Source organism: Macrotis lagotis, chromosome 4, assembly GCF_037893015.1.
Source record: "Macrotis lagotis isolate mMagLag1 chromosome 4, bilby.v1.9.chrom.fasta, whole genome shotgun sequence".
NCBI classification, from domain to species: Eukaryota; Metazoa; Chordata; class Mammalia; order Peramelemorphia; family Peramelidae; genus Macrotis; species Macrotis lagotis.
In genome coordinates, this window is record NC_133661.1 from 15,345,104 (window position 1) to 15,373,033 (window position 27,930).

At 35.6% G+C, this 27,930-nt stretch overlaps 1 protein-coding gene across 3 annotated transcripts in view; it reads right to left on the bottom strand.

Moving 5' to 3' along the window:
- PCDH15 (protocadherin related 15) overlaps nucleotides 1-27,930 on the bottom strand; it is a 2,110,989-nt gene that overhangs the window by 364,950 nt on the left and 1,718,109 nt on the right. For all 3 annotated transcript variants that reach the window (XM_074232276.1, XM_074232274.1, XM_074232275.1), the window contains 3 exons: nucleotides 27,249-27,383; nucleotides 25,655-25,804; nucleotides 8,986-9,179 (listed from right to left, as the gene is read on the bottom strand). In XM_074232276.1, the coding sequence (XP_074088377.1) occupies nucleotides 8,986-9,179; nucleotides 25,655-25,804; nucleotides 27,249-27,383 (479 nt within the window). The remainder of the gene's footprint in view (nucleotides 1-8,985; nucleotides 9,180-25,654; nucleotides 25,805-27,248; nucleotides 27,384-27,930) is intronic.

The following is a 27,930-nucleotide window of genomic DNA, read 5'->3' on the forward strand; positions in this document are numbered from 1 at the left end:
TGGGGGGAAAATAATAAGACTTGGTTTGTTGTTTCCCTTCATTCTTGAAGAGGACCACAATGACACCACTATTTTGGGGTCAATGTCTCATGTGTCCAACTGTGGCTGAGATGATCTACTTCAGCTTAGAAGATTCTGCCACAGATTGGGGATGAATAGTCAATATAGAAAGACTTGGAAAGGTACAAATGGACCTAGTTTGAAGGGACTTAAATTGAAAAATAAAGGCTTTTATATTTGAGTTTGGAGGTACTGGGGTGCTCCAGAGTTTATTGAGTGGGATGGTGGTGACTTGGCTAGAGTGATGCTATTGGAAAATTGTATTAGGAGCCGAGTGAGGAATTAATGAAATGGGGGAGGCAGGAGAGTCAATCAGAAGGCTACTGAAATAGTCCAATGGTGAAGATCTGTTCCAGGCTAATGGCAGTATACACAACAAAGACCACAGTGATGCCATGATAATCACATGAATTGGATTTGATGGAGGGGAGACTCGCTTTCTCCTCCAGAGCCATCTGGGACCAGTAGCCAGATATGAATCAGGATGACTGGAGATGGGCTTGGATATGAGGCAGTCAGGGTTCAGTGACTTGGCCAAGCTCACATAGCTAGTAAGTGGCAAGCATCTGAGGTCGGATTCCTGACTCCAAGATTAGGGCTAACCACTGTACCACCTAGCTTCCCCTAGTGTTCATGGAGAGATGTACATGAAAGATGTGATAATAGAAATAACAAATTTAGATACAGATAGGATCTCTACAATGAGTTTAATGTAAAGTTCAGAGTGACACCTATATTTTGAGTCTGGGAGCATGGTGGTGTACTTGACTGTAATAGAAAAGTTTGGGAAGTTTTAAGGGGAAAGATAATGAGTTCTATGGTACTTCATAAATATTCCTTACATAGGATCTCATTTAAAATTCTCTAAGATCCTTGACTCAATGAAGAAGATTCTTTCTTCCAGAGCACACAACCAAAGCTGCTTTGGCTTTGGGCCCAGGCTCTCTCATCATCAGTTTCAGGTACTTCTCTGTATCACCAAAGGGAAATGCGAACAGAGAAGAAGTGGGAATCGGGTAATCAGGTAGCATACATGTGGGAACAAAACAGAAGCCAACTGGTTAAACTGAGAACTGTCCTCAATCAAAAAAGGAGTTAGACAGTGAGAGTAAAGGACCTACAACCCTTTCATGTTCATAGACAGACACAACCCATTGGTTTGTAACAGGACCTTCCCTTTCACATGTTTTCTTCCCATTCAGGACATGAAAGATAGAAGCTGCAAACTTGTCTTCCTGGTGGCAATTTTCCTGATTTTGCAGGCATTTGTGCCTCTTCCACATTTAATGAGTTAATAATCCTCATTTAAACTAGCTTCACCAGTAATCAATATGCCTCTAAATATATAATTTGCCCTGTGAAACTTCTGGGATATTAAAAAACAATGATCCTTGCCTTTGAAGAACTCATTTAATATATGGTCATAATTAGGCAAGATAGAATCAATATTCAAAATGATTTTTAGGGTTAAAAGCACCGGATGAGTTAGGAAGCCTAAGATTCAAACCGTGCTTCTGAAACAAAGAGACCACCAAATAATTAGTTAATCCCAAAGTGCCAGGACCTCTGTTTGGTACTGGGAATGTAAATACACAAATTAAATAGTCCTTGCCTTCAAGGAGCTTATATTTTATCCTGGGAGAGAGAGGCAAGGACTATATATAGCATGGTTGTTTTGTATTCAGTAGTTAACACAAAGTGGAAGTGAATAGCAGATGGTGAAATTCTTTAGAGACTAACAATGGTTCTTTTTTTTTTTGCAAGGCAATGGGGTTAAGTGGCTTTCCCAAGGCCACACAGCTAGGTAATTATTAAGTGTCTGAGAACAGATTTGAACCCAGATACTCCTGACTCCAGGACCGGTGCATTATCCACTACGCCACCTAGCCGACCCTCTAATCATCGTTCTGAAAGAAATTAGTGAAACAAGGTCAAATAATTTAGGGGTGAAGAGAGTCTAAATAATCAATGGATTATGAGAAAGACCTTTGACCACATCACAGTGATAACAAGACTAGGACAACAAGGGCAATGCCTCAGATGCCAATGGGCAAGGGAGAGGATTTTGGAAAGGATCCACTTTTAACCTCGGCTCATCTGAAGACCATGGTACCTAGCCCTTGAGTCTCAAGTTCCTCTCCAAGATACAGTGAAGGTGAAGATAAGGATGTAGATGATGGAGGAACAAGGCAAAGGAATAGGGTCTAAAATTTAGGAGGATGAGGGAGTTGGGGAGGCATGTCCCTCTCTCATAGAAACCCCAATCAGAAGCAATGAAGGGAGCTAAAGGAGTTAGAGTGTGGGGGACGTACTTCCTGGGGCAGCAGCTGGCCATCTGAACTCTGCTAGTCTAACTCATTGGGAAGCACTTGGACTTCTGAGTTCTTCCCAGATGACTCAGGATCCTGACATCTCCCACCAACTTATCATTTGCCACCATCCCCAGTTACTGCAATACTCTCCCCCAAGACTTTGACATGAATAGAACTGGGTCTTCTCAACTTTCTGCCCCTCACCATGTAAAAACCGAACAATTTCTGTTATGTCTCTGCTTTTTATTCTTCATGTGATTCAATGAATCACGAGAAAGAGTATTTTTCAACTGACATGGTTATTCCTAGGCAGAAATATCTTTTTTTCCTAATGGCTACCACTATAGCGAAGTGCTAGCAATGAAATAATATATGTGTATGGTAAGTGTAACCTATATATTATTTAACCAATTAGTTTATCAATAAATAACCACAATGAATCATCACCATCACAATAATGGACTAACATTTATATAACACTTTTAGGTTTGCAATGGGTTTAACAGGCATTTAAAAAAAATATTTATTTAAGGCAATGGGATTAAGTAACTTGCCCGAGGTCACACAGCTAGGCAATTAGTAAGTGTCTGAGCTCAAATTTGAACTCAGATCCTCCTGATTTCAGGTTCAGTTCCCCCTCCATTGCAAAACTTAGCTGTTCTTCACAGATATTTTTTCATTTGGTCATTCATAACCTCAAATTCAGAGCTCTCAGTCACCAAGTTAGCTAATAAATAGCATCTTGAGTAATATTACTTAACTGGATAAACCCTTTATTTTCTGTAAAAGTGTTGAAAGGAACTAGATCTCATTTGCCAATAAAATGATGTGTCATAAAAATGATTAAAAAATATAATGTGCTATACAATTTTAAAAATGTATTAGTGTAAACAATAATTTTGGTTATTATTCACCATTACAATGATTATCATTTAGGAATCATAATCATTCCACTCCAAAATAATATTAACACACAATTTGGAAAGTAATACATGATGTCATCAACATGGGTATGCTTTCCAGTGATTCAGATGATAACTTATCTAGGCTTTTCTATCCTATTCAATTTCTTGCCATATCTTTCCATGCACTCACCATGGGAGGTTCATCTAACATGTTAATGGTTTTCCATGAGTTGTCTTAAATTCCCAAAGATAACAATACAGTACATGGGTTCCCTAATATATTTTTATTTATTAATCACTATTTAATTTATTTTTAAAAATTTATTTCTTTTCATCCAGATACACATATATACTTTAAATTTACAGAATTTACCTCCACCCTCCCTTCCCCCACCCCTCACCTCAGCAGGGGACAGTCAGTTTAGCATTTTGCATGTAATTTTTGGCATGAGGAATTAGGATTAAGGGAAAGAGATACATAAGAGATTATTTTTATAAAGTGTTCATCAGATTTGTAAGGGTTGTTTTTTTTTATTTTTCTGTGTGTTTTGTTTTGTTTTTATTCCTTTGGTTGGGTCTAATACAGTCCATAGCCAGTCAAGTGCAGTTGTCCTGGCTCTCTGGACTATTAAAAGGAGCTGATTCCATCAATGTTGTTCACTTCATAATGTTGTTGATGTGTACATTGCTCTCTTGGCTCTATTCCCTTTGCTCAGCATCAGATCCCATAAGTCATTTCAGGGTTCTCTAGAGTCTGACTCTTTATTGTTTCTTACAGAACAAATAATATTCAATAGTATTCATGTACCATAACTTGTTTACCTATTCCCATGATGGGCATCCCCTCAATTTCCAATTATTTGCCACTACCAAAAGAGTGCTAGGAATATTTTGGAACATGTTGGACTTTTCCCTTTTTATATAATTTCTTCTGGATAAAATCTGAGAATTGAAATTGCCAGTTCAAAGGGTATGAACAGTTTTATTGTTCTTTGGGCATACTTCCATAATGCCTTCCAGGAAGACTGGATCTATTCACAATTCCATCAGCAATGCATCAATGTCCCAATCCTCCCATAACCTCTCCAACATTGATCATCTTCCCTTTTTCTCATCTGGGATAATCTAATAGGTGTGAGATAATACCTCACTGTTGTTTTACTTTGCATTTCTCTAAATCATTATTGATTTGGAGCTTTTATAATTTTGGCATTATTGATGTTTATCCCTAATATTTTTAACTTAAACCTTGATCCTCATCAAAGCTTCCTCCTATTCTATTTTCTTCCCAAGTTGAACTATTTATTCAAGCTTGCTAATTTATTTTATGTTTCTCTTGTCCATTATATCTGTCCTTCAACTTCTACTTTTTTCAATAGGAAAAACATGTAGATATAAATTGTGTTTTTTTAAAAAACAACACCACAACAATTTCCTGGTAGAACTATGTTCAACTTTTAAAAATACTACATTCTTGATAAAAGTAATCTTTACTTTCTGGGATCTCATGTATATACTGTTTTTTCATCATAGTTACTACAGAGCCTGATCTGATTCTGACTGATGTTATATGAATTCATAGAAACATCTATATATAATAGAGGAAGAAGGGGTTGTAGAAATCATTCATTCCAATCTGCACAATATAGAAAGGATGAAATTGAAGTCCACATGTCATTCATATATTCGTTTTCTTCTGAAATATTTTGTCTCTGACCTGAGAACTGAGGATCTTGAAAATCACATTTCTGGCTAACATATATCAAGGGTTACTCTTGATACTTGATATGTATTCTTTCTGACTCTAGTTCTAATACTTCTGGACAATATTCCGTTATGGTTTCTTGAACAAAGGTATTCTTGTTATGGATTTTATCATGTTCTCCTGCCAACTCTATGAAACTTGAACTTTCCTTTAATTCCCTGGTTTCCAGACTAGATGCTTCTGATAGCAGAATCTTGTTTGTTTTTCCATGTTGTCTCTATTTTGCAAAATTATTTTTATTGTGCCATTGAATTTTGAGTTAGTTTTCTGTATTTCCTCAAGAAACCCATTGTTTTTCAATGTTTCCTGGCATGTTTTCTAGGATTGTCTTTTCTACTCCTTATATCTTTCTTCATTAAAACAAATAATGAGACCTTCCATTAACTCTTGTAGTTCTTGTGGCCGTTATCTTCTCTAGGATTGTTTCAGAATTATTTTCTTCTGCAATTTTATCCCATAATTTTTATAGGCTATAATTTTATCACAGTGCTTTAGGGATTTCCCATTACTTGGTTATTTTTCTCTAATCTCTCTACCCCATCCATATCCAGTGCAAGTTTAGTCCTTGGCCCTTTGCCTGTAGAACTGTGGAAGATGCTGGATGGATCATTGTTGAGAAGAGACTTCACTATGAGAGGCCGATGATGGAAACCAATGATTGACTGTCCCACTATTAAGTTGCCTCAAACATTTATTATTAACCCAGAAATGATTATATGTAGTCTCTGACCCCTTAAGATACGACACAAGCCATTGATAGGCATGTCGGTGGATGACAAGAGGAGTTTTGTATCAATAGAGTCCTCTCTTTTGAGGATGCGATTGCAGTTCTGTTTTCATCTGGAGCTTATCTTGCAAATATTTCTGGTCTTTTTCTTTTCTAAAATTTACTTATTACTATTTTTGAAGCCCCAATTTGACTAAAGATTTTAATTCTACCACCTCAAAGAAAGTGATCCCAGTGACTGTCCACTAATAACATGAGAACTTCTAACAGTCCTAAAGTCTCCAAGCTGAATTGACTTGGCTCTATCATTAATGAATACTATTTAAACTTCTCTCTAAATAACCTATTTCTGTCTTCAACATCTAGGCTAGCTATCTGCTTTGTGATGAATGAAATGAACTCTGTCCTGGCAGGGATGACTTTTGAGTGTCTAAATGATGTCAGAGCTGGATAGTAGAAATGATAGACTATGACTTGAGAGGTCAAAGCACTTAAGTCTTTAAATCATTAAGAACTATAATATTCCTTAGAAGTCCATGGCATTTTTCAATGCACAGGGAGACTGAGGAACAGAGATATTACCTGGTATGGATTTCTTAGTAAGTTGGAAAAATCTCCAGATTCTCCCTGAAGCCAACTTTGCCTGTTCTTTCCTTGAAACACTATTATCCTGATTAATATTGAGTTCTGAGAGATGTACAGTGAAAAGTTTTCCCAATTCCAAACATGAAATGCTGCTTCTAAATTAGAAACCTTTCAGGGGACATTTCTGTGGACTTTAAACTATTGAATACTATGTAAAACAACAAATACAAATTCATCTTAACTTATTCAAGAGAGAGGGAGATAGTTAGTATTCTGGATTTCATAGGCTTATATCTATATTTCATGTCATATGGTGGGAAATAACTAAATGATTATCAAGGCAACTACCATGTTCAGAACCGCAAAGGATCAGTCATCATTTGTAAGTTTCCAGGGAGAAATGTCTTCTAAGGTCAACAAATATTGGACATGACTAATAGAAGATTGTTTTGGATATTTATACCAAATTTGTGACACTTCTAATATGCAGGATTTTCATGCCATAATTTGACAAGGGAATTGACAAGAACATTAGAGTAATTATTTCCCTCCTAAATTTTCTTCTGACCCTGGCATTCAGGTTTCAGCTGACTTTGCAACCTAGATTTATCCTTATGTTCTGTGGCTTTCTCACTCTTCAGCATCTCTGTCCTTTGGCCCCTCCTTAGGTTCATTGCATTCCCCCTGAGACCTCCATGTAAGGACAGACTCAAGTCATCCTTCATTCATTCTTCTGTCAAGTCTCATTTTATTTTATTTTTTTACATATTACACTGTTACCACATAGTTGTAACTTCCTCAAACTACTTTTCATCTTACAATTATAATGTTAATTCCTTGGAGGTAGGGACTCCCTTTTTTGTCAGTCTATAATTACATACACACACACACAATCACACACATATATATTTATATCTATCTATCATCAGACAGATATTGATATAGATAGATATAGATATAGATAAAGATATCTATCTATCTATATCTTTAACTATCCACCTATATCTATATCCATATCAGACACTGTACTAAATAGAGGATACAAGCAAATAAAAACAAAGACAGTCCCTGTCCTCATCAATGCAATCTAATAGGAAGACAATACACAAAATGACAGAAAAGCAAAATAAAGTTAGAAAGGAGAGATAGGGTTGAAGGATGTGTTGGAAAGCTCTAAAGAAATCCCAAAGCAGTATAATTGGTGACAAAAGGACAGTAAAAATGGATTGTAGTTCATCTCTAATCAGAGGCCCTAGAATCTATGGCCTTACCCTCCACCTACTTGTATTTGTATTTCTAGAATACAAGTCCAATGGGAAGCACATTATAAGCATTGGATTTTTTAACCTGATTTCTTTCTTGTATTGGCTCCTTACCTTCACAAGACTAAGCAAATAGATTCTTTCATAAAAGATTCAATTCACTAAGCCATGTTGCAGCATATACTTCAACATAAGGATAGTCTTTCCATAATCACTTTGCTAGTTCATTGCAGACATGACCTATTTCCCTTCCTAGCCTTTTTTATGTTATACCTCTTCATTTTATTATCTGGCCAAGCTGGCCTTTCAGTTATTGCTTGCATATAAGTCTGTGTGTGTGGTCTCTGGACCTTCCCCCTGTTTGGATCCTGTATCTAAAAATGCCCTCCCCTCCTCACTCCTATCTCTCCTAATATAATTTCTCAGATCCTCGAAGACTTGGCTCATGCATCATCTTTTCCATGAAGCCTTTTCTGATGCTCCCATATGTTAGTGCTTTCCCCCACCAAAGTCATCACCTTGATTTTATTTAACATTTTAATATATGTGCAGGTCATTTTTTGATAGATAGGACTATCTTCATTAATGCATTTAAACTTTTTCTCGGTCTATATTTTTAACCTCTCTGACTCTCTAACAATAAAATAATGGCGATGTTTGCCCTTCATTCGCAGAGACTATTACACCAGGGATGTGATGCCTTGACAAGCCCATGCACTGTATTTGAGTGGGGGAAGGATGCTGGGCTAAATCATCAGCCTCACTGTCCAGATCCAGCTGGATCCAGTAGGCAGAGATGAATCTGTATGACCGGAGATGGTTCTGGATTAAGTGACTTGTCCAAGGTCACACAGCTAGTAAGTGTCAAGTGTTTGAGATTGGATTCAAACTCCTTTCCTTCTGGTTCCAAGGTTGGTCAGTGCTCTACTCACTGAATTACCCTGCTACCCTACTATGAAATAACAAGATAAAAAACAAGAAATGCAAATAGTATCTAAAAATTAGTATATAGTTTGTGTTCTGGGAGCTGTGATGGATAGGAATAGACTGTATATTGCTCTTTAGTAAACATAACTGTTGCTTCTGAACTCCCATTCATTAGAGTCCTGTATTCAACTGAACATATAAAATTGATGCAGTTAATTGAACTTGTACTTTTTCTGTGGTTTAATAATTGCTTTTGTTTTTGATTTTTTCCATCAAATTAAAGAATGGTACAGACAGTTCTCAGGAATCCAGTGCCTGGGCCTTCCTGATCCAATTTAGATTTTTAGGAGAAAAAAAAACAAATGTGGCTCAATTTAATTATAAGGCTAAATCTAGATTCTGAAGAAGAGACTGTGTGGATGTATATCATAATATGAATTACCTTCTCTCTGCAGGTGGGGCATTGTCAGCTGCTTGTACGGTGAGGGCATAGGTCCGTCCCACTGTCAACTCTACTCCTGGTGCGATGGTAACAAGGCCCGTGGTTTTATTGATGACAAAGTCGCCCTGATCCCCAACAAGGATCTGGTATGAAATTTCCCCATTTGACCCTTCGTCTGCATCTACTGCAGTGAGCTGGAATTGAAAATCACACAGAAATCCCTCAGGATTTGTCACCAAATTGTCATTCACCCCATCTCCTCCTTCCCACCTAAGGAAGTTTTAGAGGAAAACACCAATCAAAGATAAGGGGAAGATTTTCTCCTATGGTGGTACTGAGCGAATCACAGTTGGAAAGATGCACATTTTCTTTTGGGAGTAGATAAAGAAGGTCTGAATTTCTTCCTTGAAATCAAAAAAGTACAAAAGAAGGAATCTCATATTGTTATTCTAAGGAAAGGGAAAGAGATTTAGAATTGGCTGATCTGAGACCAAATTTTCTTTCTATAGCCATGTGGTTCCTAGCATGACCCTTGGCAAATCACTAACTTTCTTTGACCTTTGGTGTCTTCCTATAAAATGGAAGAATTAATCTAAGTGGCCTGAAAGTTACTATCTAGAATCATGGAGCAATGGAATTTATCATTTTCTCATTTACTCTCATTCTTCCCTTTCCAGATATCCTCCATCAAAACAATGACCATCTCTATGAAAAATTGTAAATTCTTTCCTTTTTAACCTTCAATGCGTCTAGTTTTTCTTGTCCCGTCAGTTTTTTTTAAGGTTCTTTTACTATCTCCTTTCCTGGAATCTTCCTTATTGAAAAAATATTTGATAAAACTCATTTGCACTAAAAATAAATTATCTATTCTTTTGAGCTGCTTTGCCCAGAAATAGCCAAATTTTCCTGGAAATCCCTATGACTGAGGAATGAATCTTTAACTGGATTGATTTACCTCAGCTGCTCAGTAAAAAAGATACTGGAGGACTTAAGAATGCCAGTTACTCCTAAAATATCATTTTCACTTGCGCTCAATATGACTGCCTAAAGTTCTCCCTGCACTTCATAAAATGGTTAAGTTTCCTCAATGGGCAACTGTTTGCAAAGTTATCAGGGAAGGTCTGATAATATGTCACTAATGAAAGAAGCCCATTGGTTGACTTCAGAAAGTTGATTCTTCTGGGAAAGACTGAGAAATGTTCTAAAATCATAACAATTCCACGATTTTGCAAAGACAGCTCTGCAATTTTCAAGCATCATCTCCATTGAAGCTCATAAGAAATTGTGACACAGGTTTCTGATATCATTCTATGTGCTTTTGAAAGACAAGGAAACAGACTCAGAAAGGAACTTGCCCCAAATTAGGAGGCAGGCAATTGTCAGAACTTGGATTCTGACCCATTCAAGTCCCATTCTTTCTTACTTGAAGTGCAGTGCACTATCTTCTATGTCAATTTTCTTCTTTTCTGGCTCATATATACTTGTGAAATTTGAGATTCTTGATTCTCACTGACAGGCAACAAAATTTTTACAAAGTCTTAGGCAATAATAGTCAAAACAAAGTAAATAATTGTTCTTCACAAAAGCAGGATGTGCATGATAATGATTAGTTTATATTAAATTTGTTAAACCAGGAAAGAGCATGTGTCTGTATGCCTGCAAACCATACATAAATAAATATATCTATACAACATAAATGCATATATTTATATATAAACATATATATATCTCCATGTACACACACATATATATATATATCTCCATATATCTATATCTATATATATCTATATATACACACACACACATATATCTCGATACAGATAGAGATAGAGATAGAGATGATAGAGACAGAGACAGAGATAGAGATAGAGATAGATATGCTCTTTCCAGCATTAGTTTTCTATGACTCCAATGATCAGCTTACTGAAAATGTTTTCCAACTTTGGTTGCATTTTTCCCATTTAAAAATAACATTCTCAAGGTTTTGTACTAGGAAACTCCATTATAAATAATCTTTATGGTTCCAATTTCAAATACTTTATAGATATCCATTTTTGGCCCATAAATAGACATAGAAGACTATATCACCTGGTTTCCCATTTAAATTTTGATTATGATTCACATATAAAATAAGAGTGTAACAGTAAAAATAATCTACTAAAGACAGAATAGGGAATTTGAGAGTGAAACTCAGCATCTAGGAGATGAAATGTGTTTGGGGGTGGACAGATGTGGTTGTTGGGAGCTAAAGCAACACATAAAAGGATTGTAGAAGTAGAATAAGAATGACAGGCATGGTCCTGTAGGAAGAGGCAGAAGCTATTTACAGAGACAGTCAAAATGAATGATGTATTTTTGAATGAGGGAACCATTCATGCTGAGTAAACTCCTTCTCCTTTATGTGGAATGAAACTGGGAAAAGAGTGGATATAGGTAATTCAGTCTATGTAATCTATTTTAACTTTAGTAAAACACTTAGCACAGTGTCTCAGGAAATCTTAATTAAAAATTAGTTCGAAATGGATTCGATTTCAACATTCTTCCTGGGATTTAAAATTAGTTAATGGAATTTTGTGGGTAATGCCAGCAAGTCAACATAAGAAGAAATATCAGTAAAGATATGGCAGACATAGGTATTAGGGCTAGTCTGGCTTATTATTTTTTAAATAACTACTTGGTAGGCAGGAGGAGCAAAAAGATAATTGAATTCAAGGCAGGCATGGGTTTGACACATCATTAAAAAACACAAGACACAGAGGAGTAGTGATTCTAATCAGAAGAACCTGGGCTAAAATTATGCCTCAGAGAGACTTGCAGAGTACCTATGGACAAGACCCAGAAGTGGACAGTACCCTGGGCATTCCATAGGTTTATCAGTTATATAGTGACTGATGAATGCTAGGATAAGGAATTTCCCATCAGACTCTCCCCTACATGAATGAAGTAAAAAAGGCTAAGCATGGATATACAACCTTTCAGTTCTTCCGGGTCACACTGTTCAACAGAAACTCATCAAGGGCAGTATATACAATATGACATTTAGTTATAATTAAAATGCAATCCATATCACCAATGAGCATAATAATAAAATGTAATAATGCTGCATGAATGGGCTTTGAGGACTAAGAAAGAGAAAAAAAATACCCTAAAACAACATAAACACATCAAAATTCATCCATCTACACAGAAAACACTGCAGAAAATACTTGACAAGTAAGGAACTTGAGAATGATTAAAGAAATGAACAGTAGTGGAGAGAGCATTAGATTTGAAGTTGAAAGAAGACAGGCTTAAATTTTGTTAGGGCTATTTGGTTATGTAATCTTAGCCAAGTCTCTTGACTTCTGCTTACCTCAGTACCCTGTCTATAAATTGAGACTGGAAAGGGATTCTTAAGTTGAGGGTCTGTGAAAGTGGCCTTTTTAAAAGGGATAATTGCTATTTGATTTCATTTGCAATCTTCTCTATGTTATTATTCATTTAAAAATCATGATTCTGAGAGGATGTCCAGAACCTTGACCAGATTGCGCGCACGCGCTCGCTCTCTCTCTCTCTCTCTCTCTCTCTCTCTCTCTCTCTCTCTCTCTCTCTCTCCCTCCCTCCCTCCCTCCCTCTCTCTCTCTCTCAATTAAGAACCCATAAACATTAAGATGCAAGATCCTTGAGGTCCAACAATCTTTGTGACCTTCTTATTAAAAGTCCTTCCTAGGGGGCTCCTAGGGTTTGCAGGGGGTAGAGCACTGGCCCTGGAGTCAGGAGTACCTGACTTCAAATCCAGACTCAGACACTTAATAATGACCTAGCTGTGTGGCCTTGGGCAAGCCACTTAATCCCACTGTCTTGCAAAAACCTAAAAAAAAAAAGTCCTTCCCAGTAAGGCTCAACCTAACCCTTCAGATTTTGCCCTTCTTGCATTGTCTGTCCTTACTCAACTGAAGATCTTTGTTTTTGTAACTAGACAATTCATTTCTGACTTCCTTCTGCCTTTCCAGAGCCTAGGACAATGACTTGTTCGTTTTGGGGAGGGGAGTAGAATAAAAGGTTCCCTCAATGAAGAGATATCTCCTCAACATTTCTCTCATCCACACCTTATATATTTCCTCTTTCTCCCAGTATGAACTGGTACATCTGAAAAGTATCATGTTACAGGGATAATTAAGTGACTTGCCCAAGGTCACCAAGCCATTAGAGGAAGAATATGAGAGCTGGCCTTCCTTACTGAAGGTCAGACTGCATCCTGACTGATATCTAGCCAGAATTTAATAAGTTCTTGGGGGACATTCAGTTTAGATCAACATATAGCCTGGAAAAGGCTAATAGACTACCTTGTGTGGGGGGTGGGGGGGAGGGGAGCAAGATGAGGGAAAAATTGTAAAATTCAAAAATAAATATATAAATAAAAATTTAAAAAATGCTTGTTGGATTACAGTTATCTTATTTGATTCTTAAATCATGAAATGAATAATACTCAATGAATATGAATAAGATGGGATGACAGAAACCTTTAAAATATAAAAAAGAACTCTGTCTGTCGTGTGTGTGCGTGTGTGTGTGTTTGTGTGTGTGATAAGAACATCAAAATCATTGTTTACATGAAGCTGGATGGTTTCCTACAGAGTAAAGACCATGGGGAAGCATTCCCTGAACTATGACAGACTGAATTCAGAATTTCTTTGATGATACTTGCTCTATTTATTTATTTCCTTTTCCTCCTCCTGGTGGAGACAAGTCTTGGAAAAGAAGCAGGAAGGAGAGCCAAAAGAAGAGGACACACCACTAGACTACCCCCCCCAAATCTCGTAACTATCAAATTGAACCTGCTTGCTCACCATCATTGTGTCTCTAGATCCTAGATTTCTATTTCTAGATCCTGGAATTTTGCTCAAACTGTAACCTGTGCCCGTTGTGACCTCTCATTTCACTTCTCATGAGTAGAATACCTAGTTTCTTCTAGGTGCCATCTACTTAATCTTCCAATTGCCAGTCCCCTTCACTCCCAAATTATTTTTGTTTGTTTTCACAATGTTGTATTTATATTTATACCCGCCTTCTTCTCGTGATAAGCTTAAGGGTAGAGACTCATTTTTGACTTTCCAACTTCCTCATTTATGTAGCTGGCACATGGTAAGGGCTAAATCAATACCTGTAGAGTTGAATAGGTGAATCAGATAAAGAGAAAAGAAAGGTCAGGTGACAGTAAAGAATGAGGTCGTCAATGGAGGCTAATTCATTCATTTGGAAGCCACCATGCTTCTTGTTTGGCTTTTCATAACTCTGTTCATAATTCTGGCTGATTTGGGGGTCATCAGGTAGTTGGGGAATTATATTGCTGTGACTTTTACGGTTACTTCTGCCAAGCTGTTTTCAGTTTAAGAAGCAAATATATCAAGAGTCTATGGATTTATTCAAAAACAAGGCCAGTGAGCAAGGGAAGTCAGAATAAGTCAGATAAAAGGGGCAGAGCTCTTCCGTTGACCAGAAGAGAACAATGATATAACACAAATACTTAGCAATAGCCAGTTGTCATGGTAACAGAGGACCCTTCTTCCTGATTAGGAAATGAAGAGGGGAGCAGGCTAGAATGGTGATGCATAGTCTTTGCTCTTCTGTTTTATTTCCGTTCATGCAGAATGAGTTTGTGGATGGAGGTGTGGGATAGAAACTTGATGTACTTGCTTTAGGAACCATCTTGAAGGGACAAGAGTCTGTCAGAAAGTTGCACAAAAAACAGTTTTCCAGCACCTGTTTTAGGCCAGTCGTTAGGAGTGTTCAGAATACAAAGAAAGGCAAAAATAAAAAAAAATCAACAAAATCCTTGCTCTCAAACAGCTCAAAGGTTAATAGATTTGAAGGTTTAGCTGGAAGTCTCCAGTTAGCAAATGATCCAAGAGGATAAACAGTATAAGGTTAGTCCACTAAACTTTTGACACAGCACAGTAGCTGAAATAACACCAAACTTTAGGCCAAATATAAATAGCTGGAAGGTCCTTAAGAGAGGGTCAGAGGGCAGAAGTGAGGGGAGTTCTGAAATCTATTCTTCCTTCACGATTCTGGGAAAAATCCACAGAGACCCGAAGTTGTAAAATGAATGACTAAACTCAAGAGTAAGATATTTGTCTGACTTTTGTGTTCAATGAAGAAAAAAGTATCTGTGAACTGATACTGAGCAAAGGCAGCAGGACCAAGGGAACACTGTCCACATAAACAAAAATATTGTGAGTTGATCAACTATGATGGAGGCAGCTCCTCTTAGTGGTTCAGTGAGCAAGGAAAACCTTGGGAGCCCTATTATGGATAATGTCATTCACATCCAGATGAAAAAAATAATATGCTAAAGAATCTGAATGAACACTGTATTTGCTTTTTAAAATTTTCCCTGAGTTTTTTTTTCCTTCCTATAGTAAGGTTTCCTCTCTTTTCTCTCAGTCCTAATTCCTCATACAGAAAATACCATGTTTGACACTAATGTAAATTTACAACATTCACTAGAGTGTTTGTTGCTGAGGGGAGGGTGGATGAAAATTGTATAACTTATAATTAAACATGTGGATGAACACTGAAAAATTTTCATAACCTGTAATTCAAAAAAGAAAATATCAATAAAATAACAATGATAGAAAATACCAACAACGTTTTGATGTAATGCATTTCATGACAACGCAGAATTTCAATTCTAGAAGGGACCTTGGAGGCAGTCAAGTCCACTCACTCTGTAATATTCCCACATACATAACCTTGCTTAGAAGAAGCACGATGAGGGAAATGGTGGCCCAGTGAATCGGAGACATAGGTATAAAGCCTGCCTCAGGAACTAGATGTTTGACCCTGGGCAAGTCATTTATACTCCACCTGCCTCAGACATAGTTTATTTGCAAAATGAGAATAACAATGGAACCTACTTCACAGGATTGTTGTGAGGATCAAATGAGAAAACATGTATATTGCTTTCCAAAACCTAATGTAAATGCTAATATCACTTTTGCTTTCTTAAGGTTATCAACTTCCCTACATGATAACATGGGCAACTAGGGGGCACAGTGAATAGAGTTTTGTCAAAGTATATTTATGCAAGTATATGCTTGAAAACATTTTTTGACTTCCAGTGAAGTTACCTATCTAAACCTGTACCTCTATCCACCACTCTTCCTCCATTCTCTCTACCTCAATAGATGCTACCATTATCTTCATGAAGTCCTGAGACATATTGTTTTGGTTTGACATTTCCCAAGCTGGTAATTCCTCTCCCACAAACACTTCCCAAATCCTGCTTTTATTCTTCATACTCTTTCCCACTGGTTGCCACCAAACTAATTCATACCCTTGTTGCCTTTTGATTGGACCATTAAAAATAGCTTCAAAATTGCTCCTCTTATCCTTAGGTTCTCCCTTCTTCAGCAAATGAAGCTTTCATGGTATAATACAAAGAATTTGGCATTTGAAGCCAAATAGACCTGAATTCAAATCCTGTATCTTACATTGACTGGATTTGTCACCCTAAGCTTCCTGACGTAATTTTCTGAGCCTCACTTTCACAATCTGTAAATTTGGGGCACGAATGTTTTTAGTTACTTTCTCACAGGGTTATCTAGTTAAATATAAACTATATAAAAGTTGGTGAGTTGTTAGAGTCTCTATGGAAGAGACTCCATGGCTCCAAGTGATTTTTTGTTCCCCTATTTCTCATTTCACCCTATCCTTTCGCACATAATGAACTCAGAATGACTATATTATGGCTCTTTGGGTAATTCTTATCCCTCTACTAAACTGTCCTAGCCAGAAATATTTGTCAGTGTCTTTGTTTAATCTTCACTTTGTTTAATCTAGCACTTCACAAAAAAATACAATATTTAATTGGTGACTAATAAGTATTTGTAGGAAAGGATGACTAGAGGTGATTCTGTACTCTCACGTGCTCACAGTCATTTTACCTAGTAAAGATCATTTCCCTTAAGACAAATGGATATACTGTCTGTACTTTCATATAGGTAGAAGAGAGATGAACGTCTTTGAAATAGCCTACATATCCTGGGAATATTTACCAGTATCAGAACCTTTGTGTCTCTTCCTTCCATGGGATTCAACATCTATTTGGGATGGTTCAAAAACCTTGAATTTCACAAATATTCTTGTCTAAGTGCTTGACATCATCTGGCCTTCTCTTGTTATTTTATGTGTGAAACACTGTGGTCAAAGAAGTGACGAGTCCAAGATAACGAAGGTGTGATACATGAGAGATTAAAAACTCATTAGGGAAAAATAATATATGATAAAGGAGAGGTCACTAGATGGTATAGTGCATAGAGCATCAGATCTGTAATCAGGAAGAACCATGTGCAAATATAGTCTAAGGTCAATACACATGAACAATATATGTATAGATGCACATGTTATATGTGTGTTATATGTTATGTATGTATATGTATATATGTATACATATATATGTATATACATATATATATATACTTTGGGGTCATATACTAAAGTATTTTAAATGTGAAAATGAATAATTTTTACTTTGTTTCTAGAGGTATCCTAGTACCACCATATATATATATATATGTATACATTATATATATATGTATACCATATATATGTGTATGTATATATGTATACATGTATACATATATATATGTATATATATATATAAGGGAGAGAAAGTAATAAAGGGAAAAGAGAGAAGAAACTAACCATTAGAATAGACAGGGTAAGAGAGGACAGGAGAGAAAGGCTATACATTTATTTTCTTGGGAGACAAGCTTAGCTTTAGAAGACTGTAAAGTAGCTTGCAGACCCATTTCTACATTAACTAATCAGCGATATTCCCATTTTCCTTAGACAATGGCTACCTTTGAAGTTCTTTTATTCACAGAAAGGGTAATGGACTACTTAGGAAAATTCAGAGAACTGCTATGTTTTCCATTAATACAAAGGTCTGGCTGATTCTAACTTCGGACACAATTTGTTGATGCCTTAAATGAACATCCTTGTGCAGTGGAGTTGATTAGCAACATCTCCAATTTTCCCTCTACTCCAACAAAGATGTTGCTATGATTTCTTTACGAAAAATCTACCCACTCTAGTGCTACATGTGAAGATGATGACTTGAGATATTTAACACTTTCTAAGCCAGTGAAGTTTTTTAAATCAGTTTTTTAAAGGTAATATTTAGACAGAGCTCTCAAGCAAACAGTTCTTGGTGACCTATTAATAGAGGGAAAAACTCTCTCCCTGAAAGAGCAATTCTAGGATGAGGGGGTATATAAAAATGCTCTAATCACCACTGACTAGTTCCCCAGGACACCTTCAATGTATTATGCAAAGGGAAAATGTTAGATTGCTCTATTTTACATGGTTTTATGATAAAAAAAAATCTTTTCATAGACCCCAGAATAATAGGTGGCTTGATTACCATGACCAAACTTCAAACTGGGCCAACAGCATACTTTGATCAAAGAAGTAAGAGACTTTACCCTTTTGGAACTCTGGGTAGGAAATCAGCTTCATGCTGACCCACTGACTAAAGGCAAAGATCTGAAGAAAAGAAAATGAAATTCATGCACCTGATCAAGATGGAGTATGCAAGCTCAGCGCCCCCCTCTGTCATTATTTCTGATTCTGCCAGATCTTCAGATGATATTGTAATAATGAGAATGGTAAAAGTTTCATAAACATTATCAACAACTAAATTCGTCAACAAAAATGTATTCTATGACAAATAGGATGCAAAGCCCTGGGGACTTAAGTCAAAAGGTGTCGACTGCTCTCAATGACCTTACATTCTATCAGGGTTGATAACAAGTGGATTTATAGGTATATACACAACATATTCACAAAGTAGCTATAAGATGATTTGGAATGGTTAGCTGATAAAGTAAGACAGAAATTCTAAGAAGTGGAAATGAGGAAATAGTGCCTTTGAGATATGGAGGAGCATCACTGGAAAGGAATGGAGAAAAGAAATGGTACCTGTATGAGGAACATTAAGGAGGATAGTTTGAAAAAAGTTATTTTTTTAATATGACTGTAAAGGTACTTTAGGGCCATATACTAAAGTATTTTAAATGTGAAAATGAATAATTTTTACTTTGTTTCTAGAGATAACCTAGTTCCACCAGAGTTTAATGAGAAAGAGTGTAACACACATAGACCTATACTTTTGGAACAACACTATTCCTAAAAACATAAAGGGGGAGATTGGAGTTATGTGAAAGATGGACTGAAACGAGGAGATATGAAAGGCATGAAAGTCAAACAGAAGGTCACCATAACAATGCAAGTGAAAGGTAATGAAAATCCAAAATCAGGAGAAAGAGATAAAAAAAAATACAAATGAGAAAAATGTTGAAGAGGTTTTTGGATATTAGGTGGTTATTGGTGGAGTGAATGAGAGTGATAACAGTCTTAAACAATAGCAGTGCATGCAACAGAAATAGGGGAAATTCAGAAATGGAATAAGTTTAGGAGGAAAGATTGAGTTTTCTTTTGAACATTCTGAGTTGGAGAAACATAGAACAAAAAATAGAAAATATCTAAACTGTACAGAGTCATAGGAGACCAGAGTTTTGTAGAAGGAAAAGGACTGGATAGTGCTGAATTGAACATGATAAGCACACATTATTTTCCTTATACTATATACTAGAATATTATAAGATTTTTATGAAGTAAAAAATATTAGAATATAATTTTAATACTATGATATTAATGCTATAATTTTATGATAACTAATATGAGCAAATTAAATCCATGAGTTTATGAGGTCAGTTTTGGGGGAATTATAGAAAGAGATGAGAATGGAAATGAAATTATAACTGAATTCTAACTTTGGAAAATATAAAACAAGATGACATTTTATGTAAGATGGGTCAACAAATATATCTTAAGAGAAATGTTCAACATAGGTAAGAAGAGATCCAAGTCAAAGGGGTGTTCCTAGCATTCTACATACATTATATTATTTCATACTCACAATGATCCATAGTATAGGTGTCTATTTTTGTACATGAGAACACAGGCTCAGAAAACTCAGACCACTAGACAGTAAGGTAAGTGACAAAGGCAGGATTCATATCCTGGTCCTCCCTGATAAACTATTTCAAATTACATTTGTGCCAGTCTCTCTGGAATATTGAGATGATTTATGATGACTTTAAGTCGTGGACAATTTAATTAGCTTCTCTTGCCAGAAGGATTAATTTTCTGTCATATCTTTAGTACCTCCCATTCCTACATCCATGTCTATGTTTGTTAACTGATTGATTGATAGGTAAGGGGTATTGTTTAAGAAACCCTCATCAAGATTTCTATTAAGTTTTGTTCATATAAACATAGTTTCAGTCTACTCTACAATTTAGAAAACCTTTGGATGTAATTAGTTGTATCTATAGAAACAACCTCATTGAAGAAATTCTCTCCTACTCCTTTAGTAAAAGAAATTTGTCTATGTGTTCAAATGTATTTGTAGCAACTCTTTTTCTGTGGTCGAAGAATTGGAAATTAGGAAGATGTTTATCAATTAGAGAATGGTTGAACAAGTGGTGGTATATGATTGCGATGAAATACTACTCTGCTATAAGAAGTCATGTGGGTAACTGACTTAGAAAACCTAGGAAGACTTATCTGCGCCAAGACAAAGCAAAATGAGTAAAACAAAACCTTGTATATAGCAACAACAATATCGTAATAATGATCAACTGTGAAAGACTCAGCTTCTGTGATCAGTACAATGATCGAAGACAAATTCAAAGGACTCATAATGAAAAATTCTATCTCCCAAGAGAAAAACTGATAAACTGAATGTAGATTAATTTAATTTTTTTTATTTTCTTGACTTTTTTTGCAAGCTGAAGCTGGTTTATATGAAAATGTTTTTCATGATTTCACAAGAACAATACATATCATATCTCCTAACTCCACAATGGGGGGGGGGAATCAAGAGAGAGGAAGAAAATTTGGGACTCAAATAAAAAAATAAATATAAAAAAGAATGAAAAAACGGTTGGGGAATTGAGATAGTACCCATGATGACACCATTAATAGACCAAGATAATTAATTACACCATCCTTTCTGCCTCAATTTGGATTCACATGTTAGTTTATGGTTACAGTGACCCAGAAGAGAATATATTCCCTGGGTCAGTGGAAATGGCAAATAATGAAGAGAGAAGAAAGGAACAAATGCAACAGTTTCTCAATCTTTTTTAGACTTTTTAGGTTGTTTTTCTATGGAAGTATATACTTTCCAAAATAAGCAAATAAAACTGGAAATAAGGATAGAAATGTTTGTACATTGTGTTCTTTCTCCACTACAAAAACCATGTTTCTACTAGGGTAGACTTAAAAGATGGTGCCATCACCAAATCCCAGAGGGGATTATTCATTTCCTAGAGGTTATGAACTAGACTCTTTACTTCCAAAATGGAATACCATGAAAGCTATTTATATTTGTTTCAGTATGGAAATACTCTGTTAAATATATATCCACAATGACTGAAACAGTTTAATTGTGGACAAGATGATCTCCTGGAATTCTAAATGAATATCAGGAGGCAAATTAAGTCGATTTCTCTTTATAGAGGAGACTAGAACTAGGAGTCATTACTGTTTCTTCCTTTTTTCCTCCTCCTCCTCCCCTTTCTTCTTCCTATTATACTTCTCCTCTTCATTCTTCCACCCCTCCTATTTTTCCTCCTTCTATTGTGGAAGATTCCAGATTTTTGAACATACAGGATTTAATTCAGGGATAATAGTTATAAAGCTGCTAATATAACAGAGCTTACTTTTTATTTCTTTCTGCTGATTTTAAAATGACCTAAACTGGATTTTGAAAAAATCTTAAAATTTTGCAATTCATATTGAAACAACTCTGAAGTGTTACCTCACACCAATAAGACAGGCTAAAAAGTAAAGGAAAATGGTAACTACTGGAAAATAAATGGGGAAACTGGGACAGTAATACCCGGTTGGGGAAACTGATGATCCAATTATTCTGTAGAGCGGTTGGGACTCTATCCAAAGGGCAATTAAATTGTATATACTTCTGATTCAGCAATATTATTACTAGGTCAAAGAGATCATAAAAGTGAAAAGGACCTATATGCACAAAAATATTTGTTGCTGTTCTTTTTGTGGAAGTAAAAATTGGAAGCTAGGGGAAGCCCATCAAATGAAGAATGGCTAAACAAATTGGGATATTTGAATGTAAATGAATACTACTGTGTTATAAAAATGATAAGCAAGTAGATTTTAGAAAAACTTGGAAAGACTTATATGAACTGATTAAAAACAGAAATGAGTAGAACCAGGAGGACAATGAACATAGCAACAGTGAAGGATGATTAATTATGATCTTCTCAGCAATACAATTAAGACAATGCCCAAGAACTCTTAATGGAAAATGCTATCCATAGCTCCCAAAAAGAAGTGATTGAGTCAGAATCAAAATTAAAGCATACTTTTCAATTTTTGTAGGCCAAATCCTGTTTCATCCTTAATAACTGATACGGAAATATGTTTTACATGACTGATCACATACAATCTATACCAAATTGCTTACTATTTTAGGAAAGAGGAGGCAAGAGAGGGAGAAAAATGGGAAAACCAAAATTATTTTTAAAAATGAAAGTTAAAATTTTTTCTTTAAATTCAATTGGAAAAAAAATACTGTTTAAAAAAAAAAAACTTTGCATCTCAAAGATAACCAGATAATATAGTACATTGAGTGTTGCACCTGGAATGCAGAGAACCTAAGTTCAATCCTGTCTCAGACACATTAGCTGTGTGATAAGTCATGGAAACTATTATTTGTCTCATTTTTTCATCTGCAAAATGGGGACTAATAATTGCACTTATCCTCCAGTATTATTGAGAGGATCAAATAAAATATCATGATGCAAAGTGCTTTGTAAATATGTACATGTGATATGCCATTATTAATAATTATTAAGTAAATATTTATTTGGAATTATAATTCTATACTATGCATAGTGTTATTATTATGTTGTATCATTTATTATGTTATTAATAGTATTATTTATTGATGATACTGTATTTTTATCTGAAAATGATATTCATGCTTCATTATAGCAACTTCTAAAATACAGTGAATATTTCATAAACCTGAAAATAGTATATTAGTATCAAATTTTTTTTGATTTTTCTTTGAAATAATAAGAGCAGAGATACTGAAGCTGGACTTATATATGTGATTATTTTAAAATTTGTATTTCTGGGGCAGCATATATTAAATATAAACTTATATAGGCAAATGAGAATTTGGATTTTTAACAAAATACAAAAATTCATTCAGAATATTCCCCAAAACATTGTCCTCATGAGGGGGCAACTAGAATATCCCTCTCAAAAGCATACTCTATTATCAAAAACAAAAGTTTGATTTCCTTGGCCAATCACAGCAAAAAGTAAAGTCCAATGCATTTTTTAATCTCACCTGCTTCTATAACTTAAACTGCTGACAACTTTTTGATTTAATAATAGTCATCATAAAAGAGAAAAGATTTTTTTCATGCTAACTGCCCAATTATTTTGTCAAAAGGGCATATAATCAGATTAGTATCAAGCTAAAATGTGAACATAAGTTATGTAGTCCAATTCAACAGGAAAGCAATACGCTTTGGTCAAACAGTTCATATATCTTAGAGCTGGTAATTAAACCAAATTGCAAAGTTAGCAATTTCTTCAAAAGGCATTATGCCTTATTTGTAATACATTTAATTTTATTGAAAAGAAATGGGAGGTCATGATGTTGGAACATTCAAGAGGAAAGGGCCAGCTGTGCGTCTGAAGGCTGGTAGAACGGTCAAATTGTAGAGACACAGATTTAACAGCCAAGACCATAGACTTTCAGAGAGGGAAGGAAGCTTAAAAACCTTTCATCCCCAAACACTCATTTCACAAGTTGGGTCCAAAAAGTTGAAGAAACTTGCTCAGAGAGTCAGAAACTGAAATCTGATCTTTTTTTCATGTCTAACAGTATAATAAAATCTATCATACTCTGAACTTGGAGTCACAGCAAGCACATTCAAAACGTGGCTCTGTCATTTACTGCTGAGAACCAACAAGTGTTGGATTAGTTAGTAAACTTCACTAGACCCCAGCTTCCCCTTCTTGAGGTAGTTGTAAAATGGATGATTTGCTCAACTCTATTCCATTTAAGTAGTAATCAGATGACTAATCACAGATTTTAGATTAAGAGTGGAAAATCCTTCAACCTGTAGCAGCACTGCATAAAAGTCATGTCTACAGAGGCCAAGCAAAACTGGAACTTTCCCTAGGATTTATCACTGAACACAAGAGATTGGAGCAGGCATGCTTTCCAGGACATGGTTAAAGAAAAGGTAAAACTCAGTTGTGGAAGACAACAATGGCAATGAGGATCATCCAAATCTTCTTGGATCATAAAGCCTGGGCTGAAAAAGTCCCATTAAAAGTCCCAGCATCTTTTCCAGCTTCCTGTCCCATGTCCAGCCTAACCTCAAATAATACATCTGCTATTTTGTTATTCAAATGTTACCAGTAAAAAGATTTTACTTTGGTCCCAGATGCCAAAGGATGGCTATAAATAGGAAATTAGGTCGAGTCCAATTTCTTTCTAAATATTGGAATTCTTTTAATAATAATGAACATTTATATAGCATTTAATAGGTGTCCACTACTATGGTATTATTATTATTATATTATGTAATTATTTAATTTAAGCAATAATTTATAACTAATTATTAATTTCATATTATTTTAAGTCCTGACAAGGAAAAATTGAAGTAGGTGCTACTATTAATCCTATTTTACATATGGTAAAACTGATGCAGGCAGATGTTAAATTATTTTCCTTGAGTCACACATTTATTAAGTATCTGAGACCATATTTGAACTCAGATGTTTCCTTCTATGAAGCTTGTGCCCTAACCACTGATTCAAAGAATACGACATTATCCTGCTCAAAGTAAGCTAATTATTATAATTGAGTATTGCACATAAAATAAGCTAATTATTATAATAGAGTGTTGCATATAAAATAAGGTGGCTAGATGACTTCGTGGGAATCCAAAAAACTCAAGAATTAAGATCTTTCTTTCCTGTGACAGTTTTACCATATTATTCTGGTAGTTGAAGTCATGGGAGAAAGTGTGATTATCATAGAGAAGCAGAGAAAAAGAAGAAAGAAGTGTGACAAGAAAGTTCTGGGAACTCTACATAGAGGGGTTAGGATATGAAGACAGAAATAGCGGCCAGAGAGTCAGAAGAAGCAGGGAAAGATAGTCAAGTGAAGAGTTCAAAGAAGAAATCATGACTTAGCAGAGGCAAGTGTAGCAGAAAACATGATGGCAAATATAGTCTTTTAAATCTGGATAGTAACTCAGAGCCCTTATTGTCTCCAATCCTCTTTTTATAGATGCATTGAATGCATCTTGGTAACTATGGAAAATTAAAAAGTAGGGCAAAATGCATAGATTGTTGGACTCTGTTGTGTCTCTGACACAATTTCTGTGATCACAGCTCTGTCACAATTCGTCTGAGCCTCAGTTTCTCAATCTATGAAATGAAGATGTTAATAACTCTTGCAGCTTCATGATAAGGTTGTCATGAGATTTGAAAGGGAGCACATGGAACTTCACAAGGTTCACATCAAGGTCACTTACAAAGGTGGTGTTACCTGTATGACGCTGTCTCCGGGACTCATGTCTGTGTAAACATAGACATCATAGGAGATGGCAGGGAAGGTTGGAGTGTTATCATTTGCATCAATCACCTTGATGTTGACTGTGACAGGCGTGCTTTCTTGGACACCATCGAATGCGGTTATCTTTAAAGGAAAAAAAGAACCCCAGGCTTTTAACAAAGAATTCTTAGGGCATCTAGATAGAGCACCGGCCCTGGAGTCAGGATGACCTAAATTCAAATCCAGCCTCAGATACTTACTAATTACCTAGCTGTGGGACCTTTGGCAAGTCACTTAACCCCATTACCTTGCAAAAAATCAAAAAAAACCAAACAAACAAAAAAGAAATTCTAGTTGGAATTGTCACTAAAGGGAGCACACTTGTTAAAATAGATTTTTTTCTAATGATGCTCGTGACCAAAAAAGTTCTTTGCTATTAAAAAGGACATTATTCTTCCCACAAACACACTTGGAAATATACACAAAGATTTTTTTAACGAAAAACAGTGTATCTTGGGATTCTAGGAAAGCTCTATAGGCAGGTTATCTCCATCACTTTTATCCCAGGACCAGATGAAGTTAGAATGAGTGGTAACTTCCATTAGGTGGAGAAGCATATCCAAGTTATGCACAGATAAAAATAATGTATATTCCTTAAAAATTCAATCTTTTGATGACCTTCTGCTTCATTTTAGATTTTTTCATTCAATCAAATAGAATATTTTCTAATGATAAAGACTGAGTAACAATTCATTCTGATCAGAAAAATGTTGGGTCATTATGAGGATCAAACAAAATGAAGTAGGCAAAGTACGGTAAAAATTGTGATTGGTTTTCTAAATGTATCTCTCCCTCCTCCCCACAACTACCACTGCCACCACGATGACCACCATCATCTCTCTTTCTCTCTCTTTTTCCTTCTCTTTTTCCCTCTTTACTCTTTTTTTTTTCTCTTAAGAATGGGGAATAAAGGGACAGCTAGGCGGCACTTGGAGTCAGAAGAATCTGAGTTCAAATCCAGACTCAGACAGTTAATAATTACCTAGCCCTGTGACCTTGTTTTGCCTTGCCAAACCAACAAATAATAATAAAAAAGGAATAGAGAATCATACTTGTAATTTTGCAACTTGGGCATATTTTCAGCCTAGATATTGGATTGGTGTCCACGGGGGTAAATCTACTAACTTTATATAATAAAGTCATAGAGAGTTAATCAGAATAAAAGTCAAAGTAATGTGCTCACGATCACATAGATGGGATTTGTCCAAATAATTTCCCTATTCTAAGGTTGACCTAACAACTTTACCTTTCTAAATAATGGTATTACTAAGATAAGTTTAATATCTATCCATTTATCTATCTTTCTATCTTTCTTTCTATCGATAAACTCCATTTGTCTGTAATCATGCAACCCTATGGTTTTAGAGTTACAGAGAGAAGAAAGCTATATTATTTCTAATTGATATTTTTGAGCTACTACATAAAAATTATAACCCTCATTCATAATGCATTGACCTTTTTCCTTCTGAAAAATACCCTCAATTCAGTGACAACAGAAATTTTTGTACAGACATGGCAGGAGACTTACTGAGAACGTATAGTACTGCTGTTCCTCCCTGTCCACCGGTTGAAGCAAGGTGAGGTAGCGTGTTATACCAGATGGAGTCACAGTGAAGACTGAGGTGTAGTCATTCAGAAAAAGATGCACTTCGGGATCCTTTGTCTTTAAAAAAAATAAGAATATTCATTGAGAGTGCGATGAGCCATTTGCACATTGCTTAGGAAAAAACCTCAGAGTTTATGATATGAAACAGACAAAGAATTTATATAAATCAATGTACAAAACAGTAAGTGGATCTTTCACCTCGGTAACTTGTAGATGAAGCAAAATGTCTCCAAAAATCTGATCTTTTTGAGAGGACAGACACATTTGTATGAATAATGTATGTAAATGCAAAAGGAAAAATTAGAAAAATGCAATTATTCTAAAGAAAAAGAACACATTCCTATTATTTGCCAAACTACCAGGTAATCACAAAAAATTCTTGAGCACTCCATTTGACATCAGATGGATCTCTTATTTCTCACTTATACACACACACACACACACACCTACACACCTCTCTTTCCTCTTCTCTCAGAGTGTATTAAAATTCTTGGAATAATTCTCCACTGACCATAACATTTTGTCCCTTTACATAACAGTTTGCAAAGTGAAAGATCAAGTCTCTGGTGACAATACTGTCCAAGAGGCCAGTAACAAGGAAATT